General features: G+C 43.4%; 1 protein-coding gene across 4 annotated transcripts in view; it reads right to left on the reverse strand.

Moving 5' to 3' along the window:
- LOC147903105 (S-adenosyl-L-methionine-dependent methyltransferases superfamily protein) overlaps window positions 1-13,823 on the reverse strand; it is a 146,412-nt gene that overhangs the window by 102,044 nt on the left and 30,545 nt on the right. For all 4 annotated transcript variants that reach the window (XM_087374189.1, XM_087374190.1, XM_087374186.1 and 1 more), the window contains exon 2: window positions 5,112-5,170. In XM_087374189.1, coding sequence (XP_087230315.1) covers window positions 5,112-5,170 — 59 coding nt within the window. The remainder of the gene's footprint in view (window positions 1-5,111; window positions 5,171-13,823) is intronic.

The raw sequence follows: 13,823 nt of genomic DNA on the forward strand, positions 1-13,823 counted from the left end.
TAAATTAGAATTGCCACAGGGTTGCAAGGTGCACCCAGTTTTTCATGTTTCGCGCTTAAAGAAATTTTTACATACAGGTGACTCACTAATCGAAGGTGTGGTTTTGTTTCAGAAGATAGAGGACAATGTAAGGCGCAAACCAACAAGAATCCTCGACCGAGGAACAATGCAAGTGCGCAATCGGAAGATACCCACGGTGTTGGTTGCATGGCATGGTCTGCCTCTATCAAAAGCTACCTGGGAATCCGTAAACCAGTTGCGGAGGGTGTTCCCAGACTTTATCATCGAGGACGCTGATGTCTGAAGAGGGAAGGAATGTTACACTCTAGCCGAGGTAGCATGACCTCGGAAGAATCAGTCGACATTTCCCTTAATGATCTATGTTTGTAATATATTTGTTTGCGCTTCATGTAAATGATCGAGAGGGAATTAATGTCAAGGTCCTAGGTGAGGGCTGATAGCACCACACTAGGTGGATCTAAGGCTAAGGGCCTAATGCAAGAAATGTGCCTAGGGGCAAAGGAAATTAAAGTATCCTGAGAGAGGGACAAAAAGATGCATTAGGAAAGGCCCTATGATGATGACATGTGGCATCTAGATCCATCTAGGGAGATGGGGCTTGTTGGAGTTAGTGAGAGATGGAGAATGGACTTTTCACGTGATTGGATTTCAATTTCTCTGTGAGCTCTCACGCTTCAGCAAAGTTGGCTGGGAGGATATTCGGTGGTGCTACTCCCGTGATCTGCTGTAGTAATTAGGAAATGAATGTATCAAGAATAGCTGGAATCCTGTCTGATCCCAACAACTTCCAAAGAGTAATGGAGTAACACGCATAACATCCCTAATTGGACGGTACCGCACTAGCAAGCTTGATAAGCTGCCCCGTCACGATGCCAATTGGGACCTTACTAAGAAATTACCCTACAATGTGGGAGAGTTTCAAGGGATGGATAGAATCTTCACAATACTTTCCCCCACCTGAAGATGTAGACAAGGTTACTTCAGTAAAATTCGGTGCTAGGGATGACATAAAAAATGTAACCATCCCGTTGGAGCATAAAGCCTTTGGCCAATACCCAGCAATAGTGGACGGCAGAGCCAGAGTAGACATTTTAGCAAGAAATCTATATGAAGAATGGGGTCTACCTCCGATGCAGAAGGCCACATTCAACATCCGCCTAGCCGACCACACTAAAATGAAGCCATTGGGTATCGTTGATAATGTGCCAACAAAAATTGCTGGAGCCGCGTTCACTCTCCAGCTTACTATCTTGGATCTTCCCAAGGGAGCCACAGCATACCAGATATTGTTGGGAAGACCATGGCTTCGGGAAGCTTTGGTACTTCATGATTGGGGCACTGATACAATCACAATTCAAAATAGAGAAACTGTTGTAAAGATAAATTTTGGAATAGGGAAATCAAACCCACTATTCCTAGAAATGTTAAAGACACTTCCTCCACTACAGCTACCAGTCATGCATCTCCTGTTCCTACAAATGTATTAAAACCCATAGAAGGGAATACACAAAGTGACATCAATAATTGGATACAGGCATTGGCTACAATAGATAACTGTAAAACAACACATCCAATGTTGCCAGATGTGGATGCTCAAATGATCCAACTAGAAGCATCAATCTATGATGACGAATTAGAAGAGGTGGAAATGCCAGTCTTCATGGCAAGCGTCGAGTGGGACAATGACCCTGAAGAGGCCATAATAGAAGATTACGGTAAAGACTTTAATTGGGATCTAGAAACATAATCTGATAATGCCACCTTGGAAGGCCAAGTATTCGACAATGACTTTGTAATCCTGCAGACACTCATGGCCATAGAATACCCCAAGATAGATCCTCCAGCACTAGCCAATAGCAATCAGTCCAAGAAAAAGGAGGGTGTGCAACACCAAAAGGCCAAGATAGAGCACTTCAATGAATTCGAAAGAATGCAGACCAGAGTGGTGGAATTGTATTTGACTAAGCCCACAAAAGCACCTGAGTCTCCAAATATTGAATGGGATCCTAAAGGATTGGAAGATGCATGTATGGCCGATGAACCGCTCCTTGGGAGTGAGACTCCTATTGAAAATCCATCACTAGTCTCACAAAGCAAAAAACTTAGAAAGTTCAAATCCAATGTGAGAATGAAGAGAGAAATGGTGAATAGTAACAAAAAAGAAGAGCAAGGGAACACAACTGAATTGGACCAAACATCTTCCACCACATCCAGTGGAGCTAGCAGCCAAGCAAGCACCTCAAAGTGCCATGAAGGCCTAAGCAAAGTTCCTGATTACTTCAAAAAATACACTAGGAGAGAAGCAACAATAGCAATGCCTAGGTCAATCCAGGAATCGGAGCTCAAAGAAACAGAGAATATTGAGGATACCCCAGTTTATGAAGGACCAGCCAAGACAAGGAAACTGAATCTTGCCTTGGATGGAGAAGAAGAAAAGCATGCATACATCGGCGAGCAGCTCACTCTAGAAGAAGAAAAAGAATTGAAAGCATTGCTGATGGAATACAAAGATTGCATGGCTTGGTCCTACAAAGAAATAAAAGGGATTTTCCCTGAAGTTGCAGTACATACCATACCAATAAGGGAAGGATCCAAACCGAAGGTATGCGGACCCTACAGGACAAATCCCAAGTATGGCACCCATGTCCATGAAGAACTAGAAAAATTATTGGATGCTGGTTTCATTTATGAGATCGGACATACCGATTGGGTGTCACCAATTGTGGTTGTTCCTAAGAAAAACAAGAAGCTCAAAATATGTGTAAATCTCAAGAATGTCAATGCAGCAACAATCAGAGATCACTATCCCCTACCATTGACTGAAACAGTTTTAGAAAGGGTAGCGAGGTTTGAAGTGTATAACTTCTTGGATGGGTTCAGCGAATACAACCAAGTACAAATTGCACCTCAAGATCAGGCAAAGACAGCATTTGCCATAGAATGGGGCATTTTTTCATACAAAGTCATGCCATTCAACTTATGCAATGTCCCATCTACTTTTCTAAGAGTCATATACACCGCCTTCAAGGAATTTCTCAACAAGTTCCTACAAGTCTTCCTGGATGACTTGTGCGTACACTCAAGAAAAAAGGATCACTTGAAATACCTTGAAGAAGTACTAAAAAAATGCAGGGAGTATTGAATCCTCTATAGTGCCAATTCTTGGTCACACACAGAGTAGTCTTGGGACACATAGTCTCTCGCCATGGAATTGCAACTGACATGGACAAAATAAACCTCCCTCCTCCTCCTCCTCCTCCCTCCTCCCTTATCCCTCCTCCTCAACCCTCACCCCTCGCATCCACGAAGGAGACTAGCTTTCCACTCCTCAACCTTGGACTCCTCCTAGACCCTGCAACCCTCTTTGAACCCTAGAACTCGTAGATAGTTCTCTCAACCTTGTCCCCTTTTCAAACCCTGAAATCCCTTTCTAAACCCTTGAACTCCCGTGGAGGCGAGAGCCTCCATCAATCGTTATGATCAAGCCCTCTTTCTCACCCACGTTTTAGCCTACACTTCTCACCGAAATAAGACCCGAGGCCTATGCTACAACGAGCAACGACACGACTGTACGTGACCAACACCCTCGGAACCTGCACTTGGGAGAAACAGTGACAACAGGTTGCAAAGGTAGGTCAAACATAGCCTGGTGGACCGGTTGTCTGCAGCAAGAGACAATTGACACAATCACTAGATTGTTGGAGGTGGTGGCCTCACCCCTCGTTTGGGCCTAGTGAAGCATGGTTTATTTGGTAGAGGCTTCGGTTGCAGGACACGTGTACATTTGAAGGAGGGAAAAATCCCATATGCATCGGTGGTATTTGGAGACCCTTGAATATAAGAGCTCAATTGAACCCCCCACAGTCATCCCCTCCCGGAACTTTTTGGGGGACTGTGGAGCACCATGTGGCTATGGGGTAGGGCTTGAGGACCCCTGTACCCAACGTGATTTTCAGGACACGTGGCAACAACTACGTGGCCCAACATCATATCAGAGCAGTTTGATCGACTGCGGACTGTGCAAGATTTGGGCGCGGCCCTCACATGGGTGACATGTGGCGGTTGCGTGCTCTTTGGGCGGCGGAGGTGTCACGATCCACGGCAGCAGTAAGTGCAACTAGACAGGTTTACTGCGGCAGGCGGCTTGTTTGTTCTCACGTGGGGGCTCCCTTGTGGTCTTTGGCACATGTGCTGCTACTCATGGCATTTGTTAGTGGCTGGTCCTTGTTGATTGACCTGACCTTGTGTTTGACCGTGGTCAGGTTTGGTCAGCCCCAAGTTTGTTTGCCTCGGGGTTTGGCCACAGGGGGTGTTGGAGGTGGTGGCCCTCGTTTGGGCCTAGTGAAGCATGGTTTATTTGATGGAGGCTCCGGCTGCAAGACACATGTACATTTGAAGGAGGGAAAAATCCCATATGCATTGGTGGTATTTAAAGACCCTTGAATATAAGAGCTCAATTGAACTCTCCACAGTCATCCCCTCCCAGGACTTTTTGGGGCACTGTGGAGCACCACGTGGCTTTGGGGCAGGGCTTGTGGACCCCTGTACCCGGCGTGATTTCCGGGACAAATGGCAGCAGCTACGTGGCCCAACATAGATGGCAAACAAGAGCTAGAGGTAAGGATCGTTAAACCAACTTATCATGCAGCAGTGTATCCTATTCAATAGCCAGAAAAGTAACCATTGGGATTCTTTTACAAGATATTACAGCTTTAGATTTCTGCAAGCATTTCCAATTGTTAATTGTGCTACAGAATTCTTTTTAACCCTCTGAGCTTAAATTTTCTGGTCAAAGGCAGTGCTCGGAGAGTGATCCAATGGAAGCCATGGACTTTCTGTTCCTGATGGTTGCACCAACAATACAGACCAAACTTAACAAAAATCGGTGATCATGAAGCAATGAAATAAATTAAAACATATAATGATTAAAAACCTTTGTTTCGGCCATAATCTTCTAGATGGAAAGACCAAAAGAGGTAACTCAGAGGCTAGCTCAAAATCATGCAACTATTTGGTTGTGACCAGCGATGCTATAAAACTCTTTTCCTGAACAGAAGTTGTCTTTCACAAGCCTTGAGGACAGGAACTACCTTGCTCTTTGTCTTCAGTACATCAGCATTTTTCAACACTTCCTTGATGACTGGAAGATCTGCCGAGTGTAAAGAACTTTAGGAAAGGCATATTCCAGCTACATGTTGATGAATATTAGAAAATGTTCTGTCTTTCCAACCTAATCATAGACTTCTCCACACCAAAAGTTCAAAAAATGCCAAAGGCAATTAAATTTGAGCAGAAAAGAACCAGCTGCAAACCATTTCCACTCCAAGCTGCTCTGCCAAAAGGCAATGTAAATCGAAGCACCCTCCACCCAAATACAAGGTCCCGTAAGCCTTTGTGATTGCCGCATATGGGTGGAACTCAGAGAGAGGAAGTCAAGATAAACTTGAAACTCAGACAAGACTAATCCTCCAGATACAACAGCCAGGATTACTTAATTGTAAACTCACACAAGATCTAATCCATCAGATATTGCAGTGGCAGTCTTTTTGTCACAAAACCAGCACAAGGCTCTAGTATCACTTTTAGCTTTTATTCCACTACCAACAGCAGTTCTTCAGGCAAGGATATCAGGAATGGGTTAGACATCAGATCAAAAACTATTGCAGAAAGTTTCTTGTTGTAAAAATGGCATCTAGCTGATTGATACAATATACTAGAAGACAACACACAGCATAAAATAATCACTTATGTAGCTCACAAGGACAGAGAGATGTACGTATTGCCATACTAACACTTGAATGCGTTCCAAAAATGAGCAATGCAGCAACTCACACAAGCATGACACCTTAGTAGCTATACAAAATTTACACTCTCACTCTGCTATTCACAAAGAACATGATGCAACATATACTCAACCCTAAGTGTGGGTTGCCCTACGTCCATAAAGACACACTCTTACTTGGTTCCCTTTAGAGCTTTCTACCAATTGTGTCAGATAGGCCGTGCAAAGACCTGGCACATCCCAAGTTCATCAGATTGTGCATACCATACATGTGTTGCAAAAAAGATTGGTTCAAGACACTTGATACAATCCAAGGCACTTCAATGAACATCCATGGGACAATCATCCACTTCCGATCGAGGGAGCTGGTGACTCTGATGTGTTGTATGTACCCTGATTAGCCATGAGCCTACTCTCAGCTCTGCAACTATAAGCTAATATTACGCGAAAACTAGTTTACTCCTAGCTTACGTCGAATCACGGGAACAGGCACAAGGATTTTCCTCCCAGCCAACCTCGGTGGTAGTAGTCAGCTTTTTGTCTTCTTTCGAATCGTTATGTGAGGCTTACACAATTCCACCAAGCCCCAAAATTCCCTAGATGGATCTAGTATGCCACATGTCTTCATTTTAGGGTCCCTCCTTAATGCATCATTTTTCCCTCTCTTGGGATATCATTAAAACCATTTGCCCCTTGGCACATTTCATCCAATTAGGTCCCTTAGCCTTAGATCCACCTAGTCTAGTGCCATGTCACCCTCACCAAGGACCTTGACCTTGATTCCTTTTTTGATCATTTACATGAAGACCAAACAAATATAATACAAACATTGATACTTTAAAGGAAAATATCGACTGACCCTTCTGAGGTCATATTACCTCGACTTGAGCATAACATTCTTTCCTCGATGATAAAGTCTGGGAACACTCTCTGTAACTGGTATACGGATTCCCAGGTAGCTTCAGATAGAGGTAAACCATGCCATGCAACCAACACCGTGGGTATCTTCCGATTGTGTACTTGCATTGTTCCTCGGTCCAGGATTCCTGTTGGTTTGCGTCTTGCAGTATCCTCTATCTCCCGAAACAAAACAACACCCTCGATTAGTGAGTCACCTGTATGCAAAAATTTCTTTAAACGAGAAACATGAAACACTGGGTGCACCTTACAACCCTGTGGCAATTCTAATTTATAGGCTACCTTGCCTATTCTTTTTAGAATTAACCATGGCCCACAATATCGAGGTGATAACTTAGCACACTCTCCTGTAGTCAAAGACTTAGAGTACGAAGGAACTCTGAGAAAAACTTTTTCTCCTTCCTTAAATTCTCTAGCGGATCAGTTTTCATCCGCATACGCCTTAGCTCTATCCATAGCTTGGCGGATGTTAGCTCTCGCAAGTGCTAGCATCTCGCATCTGAACCACAAAGTTCGCGGCACTAGGCACTTTCTGAGGTATTCCAACTATAGTTGGATTCACTGGTCTATAACCATAGTTCAGCTCAAACGGACTGAACCCTGTAGAGGAATGTTTTCTATCATTGTAGGCAAATTCTAACAATGGCAACCACTTGTCCCATGTATGTTGCCTCAATGACACATATGCTCTAAGCATATCCTCTAAAATTTAGTTGGTTCTTTCCGTCTGACCATCCGTTTCTAGACGATCCCCACTACTCATTCCCAACTCAATCCTTAGTGTCTCAAACACCGCAGTCCAAAAATGACCGGTAAATTTTACATCTCTGTCTGACACTATGGATTTGGGTAATCCATGCAAACGAAATATATGTCTAATAAACTAATCCGCCACTTGCGGGGCACTAACAGACTCTCTAGTTGGAATGAAGTGAGCCATCTTGGTAAGATGATCAACCACCACAAGGATAGAATCATATCCCCCTTGTGTCGTAGGCAAACCTACAATAAAGTCCATGGAAATGCTCTCCCACCTACCTAGTGGTATTTCCAAAGGTTATAAAAGTCCGGGTGGCTTCACCCACTCTGCCTTACTTACCTGACACGAAAAACAACGTGTCACATATTCATGAATATGCTTTTTCATCTTTGGCCAAAAGAAATCTCGCTTCAGATCATATGTCTTCTCGACTCCTAGATGTCCCACACATGGGCTATCATGGCATTGTTGAATGACTCTCTGCCTGAGATCATTCTGATAAGGTACTACTACCTTGCCATTTCTTTTCAGCATACCATCCCTTATGGCATATCTTGCATAAGTTTGACCTTTTCTGGATGCCACGTCATCCTTTTCCCCGGGTTTGAATATGTGAGCCTTAGGCCAAAGGCTCTGGACGAACTCGTGTACCTTTTGAGTTTCTCTAATCTTGGTCATTAGAGCACTCTCTAATACCGTGAAACTCATATTATGCATAATGCGTGACAACGCATCAGTAACTTTATTATCCTTCCCTCTTCGGTACCGAATCGTCAAGTTAAACTCCTGCATGAGTTCTGCCCACCTACCTTGGTGGCCTCTCAAGTCAGGTTGTTTACAAAAATGTTTCAGAGTATCGTGATCAACATCAACATAAAACTCTGACCCATACAAATAATGTCTCCATGTTTTTAGAGCATGGACAACAGCATACAACTCTAACTCATGAGTTGGCCAATTTCGTTGAGAGGGAGAAAGCTTCTTGCTTTCAAAGGCTACTGGCCTTCTCTCTTGGAGGGAACTGCTCCTACCGCAATGCCACTTGCATCGGTTTCAAGGAAAAACGCTTTCTGGGGATCAACTATTTTTAACACCGGTCCTAAGACCACAACTTGTTTTATGGTGTTAAAACTTTCCTGTTGATTCTGTCCCCATATAAAAGGTACTTTATCTGAGGTCAGATCAGTCAATGGCGATACTATTTCGGAATATCCTTTGATATGCCTTCAATAAAATTGGACAAATCCCAAGAATGATCGCAAAGCGGTCAAACTCTGAGGGATTGGCCACTTTCTTTGGATCCATTTCTACCCCCTCAGCAGTAATTATGAATCCTAAATATTCAAGTCTTCCCATACACAATATAGTTTTCTTTTTATTTACATAAAGACTGGCTTTCCTCAAAGTACTGAATACTATTCTTAAGTGTTCGTAATGCTCAAGAATACTTTTATTGAATAGCAAAATATCGTCAATAAAGTGTACTACAAACTTTTCAATATACGGACGTAGTAAATCGTTCATAAGCATGACGAATGTAGCTGGAGCATTGGTAAGTCCAAAGGGCATTACCAAAAACTCATAATGTCCAAACCTGCTTCTAAAAGCGGTTTTATGCACATCCTCGGCTCTAATACGGATCTGATGGTAGCCACATTTAAGATCTATCTTACTAAAAATTACGGCCCCATGTAATGCATCCAGCAAATCATCGATCCGATCCTTCTTCTTCCTTAATATCATTGGCGAAGCAAAAGGTGAGAAACTTGGTTGAATCTACCCCAACTTGAGGTATTCTTCTAGTTGTCTTCGCACCTCCGCCTCTTCATTCTGCCCCCGGGATTAGTTCAATCTTATGCTGAACATTCTGCTCTGGAGGTAACCCATAAGGTAGCTCATCCCTAAAACAATGAGAGAACTCCTCTGCTATTTGATCAGCCAGCTTGGCCATCTCTCCATTTTGAGCAACATCAGTGCTAGTCGAAGAATCATCAATCGGCCCTACCGATGCTGTACAAAGAAACAAAAACTCTTCTTGAGCTTTTCGAATTTCCATCATGGAAACCAACGGTCCTTGAGGTATATCCCTTTCACCTCGTAAGACATACAGCACATCATTCATCTTGAATTGATAAATGTGCTTTTTCCAATCTATGGCTGGATTCTTCCTAGAATGCCAAGCCTTACCTAGGGCAATGTCTGCATGAGCAAGCTTAGTAATTTCATAATCAAGCTTCTCAGCATAGTCCTGAATTCGAAGCTCCAACTGGGTAACCCTTTGGTCCCATACTTCAGTTAAACTTCCATCTGCCATTCTGACTGTATATGCATAGTCAGATGGGCTAGTCTTTAGTTTCAGTCTCTTTACAAGCTTGGAGTTAATTACATTGTGCGTTGACGCTGAGTCAAACAACACAATGACATCATGATTAGCTACTTGCCCTTTCATCTTAATTAACTCCGTATCTGTTACGCTCTAGCCGAGGTAGCATGACCTCGGAAGAATCACTCGACATTTCCCTTAAGGATCTACGTTTGTAATATATTTGTTTGCGCTTCATGTAAATGATCGGGAGGGAATTAATGTCAAGGTCCTAGGTGAGGACTGATAGCACCAGACTAGGTGGATCTAAGGCCAAGGGCCTAATGCAAGCAATGTGCCTAGGGGCAAAGGAAATTAAAGTATCCCATCAGAGGGGTGAAAAGATGCATTAGGAAAGGCCCTATGATGATGACATGTGGCATCAAGATCCATCTAGGGAGATGGGGCTTCATGGAGTTAGTGAGAGAAGGAGAATGGACCTTCACGTGATTTTTGATTTCGATTTCTCTGAGAGCTCTCACGCTCTAGCAAGGATTTGGCTAGGATGATATTCTGTGGTGCTACTCCCGTGATCTGCTGTAGTAAGTAGAAAAATCGTGTCATTTGGTATCAGAGCCAAAGGTGAAACTGAGTCTGCCTGGGTGATCTGGGAAGTGCGATAATAACCCGTGAGCATGGTGTCGTCGTTAGAGACGTGGCTACATATTGGACGCTCTGTTCTTCCGCTGGCTAATTCACAAGTGTGAATTAGAAAAAGATCGTTACGCGGGCTAACGAGCCTGAAGGTTGGGTGGGCTGATGAGCAGTAATGGGCTGGATCACACACAAGAGCGAAGGCCAAAGGCGTATTGGGCACTGGTGAAGCTGTCGTTTTGAGGTCTCGTTGCAAGGATGTGAACGAAGAGAGCTACAGACAAGCAAAGATCTCCGCTTACTGTTCCAAGCGCGGTATATCTGCGCTACATGAAGACTCCAGGGGTTGCAGATTTTGCGAGTGTTGATATGTCGTGATCTGGCACAGTATCAAATCGGGTGGCAGGAGTGAACAACCAGGGAGCTTTCTTTGGCTTTCATCAATTCTGTGTTTTTTTTCCCGACCTTAGTCTTTGTTGATGCTCCGCTTGCATGAAGAGGTTCTCGTGAATATTTAGTCTGCATGAAGATTCGATGCCATAGCAGGGTACATAGCAGACTTGGGATTTTTTTGACTTCTTCAAATTCCTGTGGGCGATTTGGGAGATTATGCTTGTGCATATGCCTTTGTGATAAAGTCAGTTTGTTTGCAAGAATTTCCCTAGTCTAGGGAAAGGCGGTATTTGGATATATGCCTGTGTCAATTACCTAGTCAATATAGTTGTCAGATTGCAGGTATTCCCTAGTATAGGGAATTGTGTCGGTTTGTAAATACAGTGTTCTAGCGGTGTTTATTTATTATTAAAAAAAAGAGCAAAACACCCATTGACCTGAATGGAAGCAGAAGAAGGAGCTTCCAGGATGGACCCTGTAGAGTCAGGAGTCCGGCCGACCCAGCAGGTGTCGCGCCCAGTAGTTCACACCTCATCTGGCAAGATTGCATTACTTGAGGATGCCTTGCAGCAGTTATTAGCGCAACAGTTACAGGCAAATGCAGGGCAGTCTGAATTTAGAAGAGTGATACACAGTATGTCTGCCAGACCTTCTTGAGATGAGAAAGGAAAGGCTCCAATGGAACCTAATATTGCCAATTATAGACCAAAAAAGTATTCTGATCGGATGAATGACCATAATTCTGATGTCATTGAGACCTGGTTACACAAATGGGACAAGGCGTTCGCCATTTGTGAAATCAGAAATGATATCAAGAAAATCCGCGAGGCCACCCACATGTTTAGTGAGGCAGCGGATAGGTGGTGGATTAAGAAACATAAAGATGGTATAGCATCCACTATCTGGGAGGGGTTTAAAAGAGAATTCAGAAAACACTTCTTACCTCCTGACGAAGCATCCCGAGCTTGGGATCAGTATAGAAACCTTCGTCAGAGAAATTTGTCAGTGGCAGAATACACTGATAAGTTTCGAGAGAGCGTAATGAAGGTTGATGAACCTACCTCAATCAATCCAAGTGAAAGATTTCATATTTGGATTGAATGATCGGATTAAAATGGAAGTTCGGGCTAAGTATGCGAACACGTTGGATGATGCAACAGCCATAGCCCTGAACTATAAAGATGCCAAGGGCAGCAGGCCAAGTGGGTTTGCGCAAGTCGGAACCCAGTATGGGTACCAGAAGAAATCTGGGTTTAAGAAGAAGTGGATTAGTAAAGGGAGTGGTTCTCAGCCGAGTGGTCAAGCCAAGCAGGCGAAACCAGCTGAAACTCCTAAATCAAGTACCACCATTCGAGTGAAGAGAAAAGTAACACCAATGGCAGCCCGGGCTTGGTCAAAGTCTCCCTTAAACCCAGAGCAAAGAGAAAAAGCGAGGAGAGAAGGCATGTGTTTTGGTTGCCTTCAGCCTCATCAGTGGAAGGATTGTCCACGAAATAAGGATCGTCGGATGGCTGAGATGGTAGTCTCAAAATGCGACGTGGAAATGGAGGGAAGTCCCAGAGCGGAACAAATGTAGATTCAGCTAGCGGGATCTTCTCAGAGGTCAGTACCTTGTTTGTTATGTGTGTCTGTTGCTAAGCTAGTAACGAGTGCACCTGATAACATCCTATCTAGGCCCGCAGCAACGGGGTATACAGCCTTTAATGATATGGAGTTAATTAAGATGAAAGGGCAAGTGACCAATCATGATGTCATTGTGTTGTTTGACTCGGCGTCAACGCACAATGTGATTAATTCCAAGCTCGTGAAGAGGCTAAAGTTAAAGACTAGCCCATCTGACTATGCGTATAGTCACGATGGCAGATGGAAGTTCCACTGAAGTATGGGACCGAAGGGTTACCCAGTTGGAGCTTCGTATTCAGGACTATGCTGAGAAGCCTGATTTTGAAATGACTAAGCTTGCTCATGTAGATATAGCCCTGGGTATGGCGTGGCATTCTAGGAAGAATCCAGCCATTGATTGGAAAAAGCACGTATATCAATTCAAGATGAATGATGTGTTTTATGTCTTACGAGGTGAAAAAGATATACCTCAGGGACTGTTGGTTTCGTGATGGAAATCCGAAAAGCTCAAGAAGAGTTTTTATTCCTTTGTACGGCATCGGTAGAGCCGGTTGATGATTCTTCGGCTAGCACTGATGTTGTTCAAAGTGGTGAGATGCCAAGTTGGCTAATCTAATAGCAGAGGAGTTCTCTGAATGTTTCAAGGATGAGTTACCTTATGAATTACCTCCAGAGCGGAATGTTCAGCATAAGATTGAACTGATCCCGGGGGCAGAACCTGTAAATAGACCTCCCTATAGAATGAGTTTTACTGAAGAGGCAGAGGTGCGTAGACAACTGGAAGAATACCTCAAGTTGGGGCGAATTCAACCAAGTTTCTCACCTTTTGCTTCGCTAGTGATATTAAAGAAGAAAAAGGATGATACCTTTCGCCTCTGTATAGATTCTCTGTATAGATTACAGAGCATTGAATAATATCACTGTTAAGCACAGGTATCCGATGGCTCGGATTGATGATTTGCTAGATGCATTACATGGAGCCATGATTTTCAGCAAGATAGATCTTAAGTGTGGCTACCATCAAATTCGGATTAGAGCCGAGGATGTGCATAAAACCGCTTTCAGAAGTAGGTTTGGTCATTATGAGTTTTTGGTAATGCCCTTCGGACTTACCAATGCTCCAACTACATTCGTCATGCTTATGAACGATTTACTACGTCCGTATATCGGAAAGTTTGTAGTACATTTTATTGACGATATTCTAGTGTTCAGTAAAAGTATTACTGAGCATCGGGAACACTTAAGAATAGTGTTTGGTACTTTGAGGAAAGCCAGTCTTTATGTAAATAAAAAGAAAACTATATTGTGTATGGTTAGACTTGAATACTTAGGATTCATAATTACTCCAGAGGGGGTAGAAATGGATCCAA

The sequence above is a fragment of the Dipteris shenzhenensis genome, chromosome 4, assembly GCF_047967505.1.
Source record: "Dipteris shenzhenensis isolate YYH24624 ecotype China chromosome 4, Dip_SZ_1.0, whole genome shotgun sequence".
Lineage (NCBI taxonomy): Eukaryota > Viridiplantae > Streptophyta > Polypodiopsida > Gleicheniales > Dipteridaceae > Dipteris > Dipteris shenzhenensis.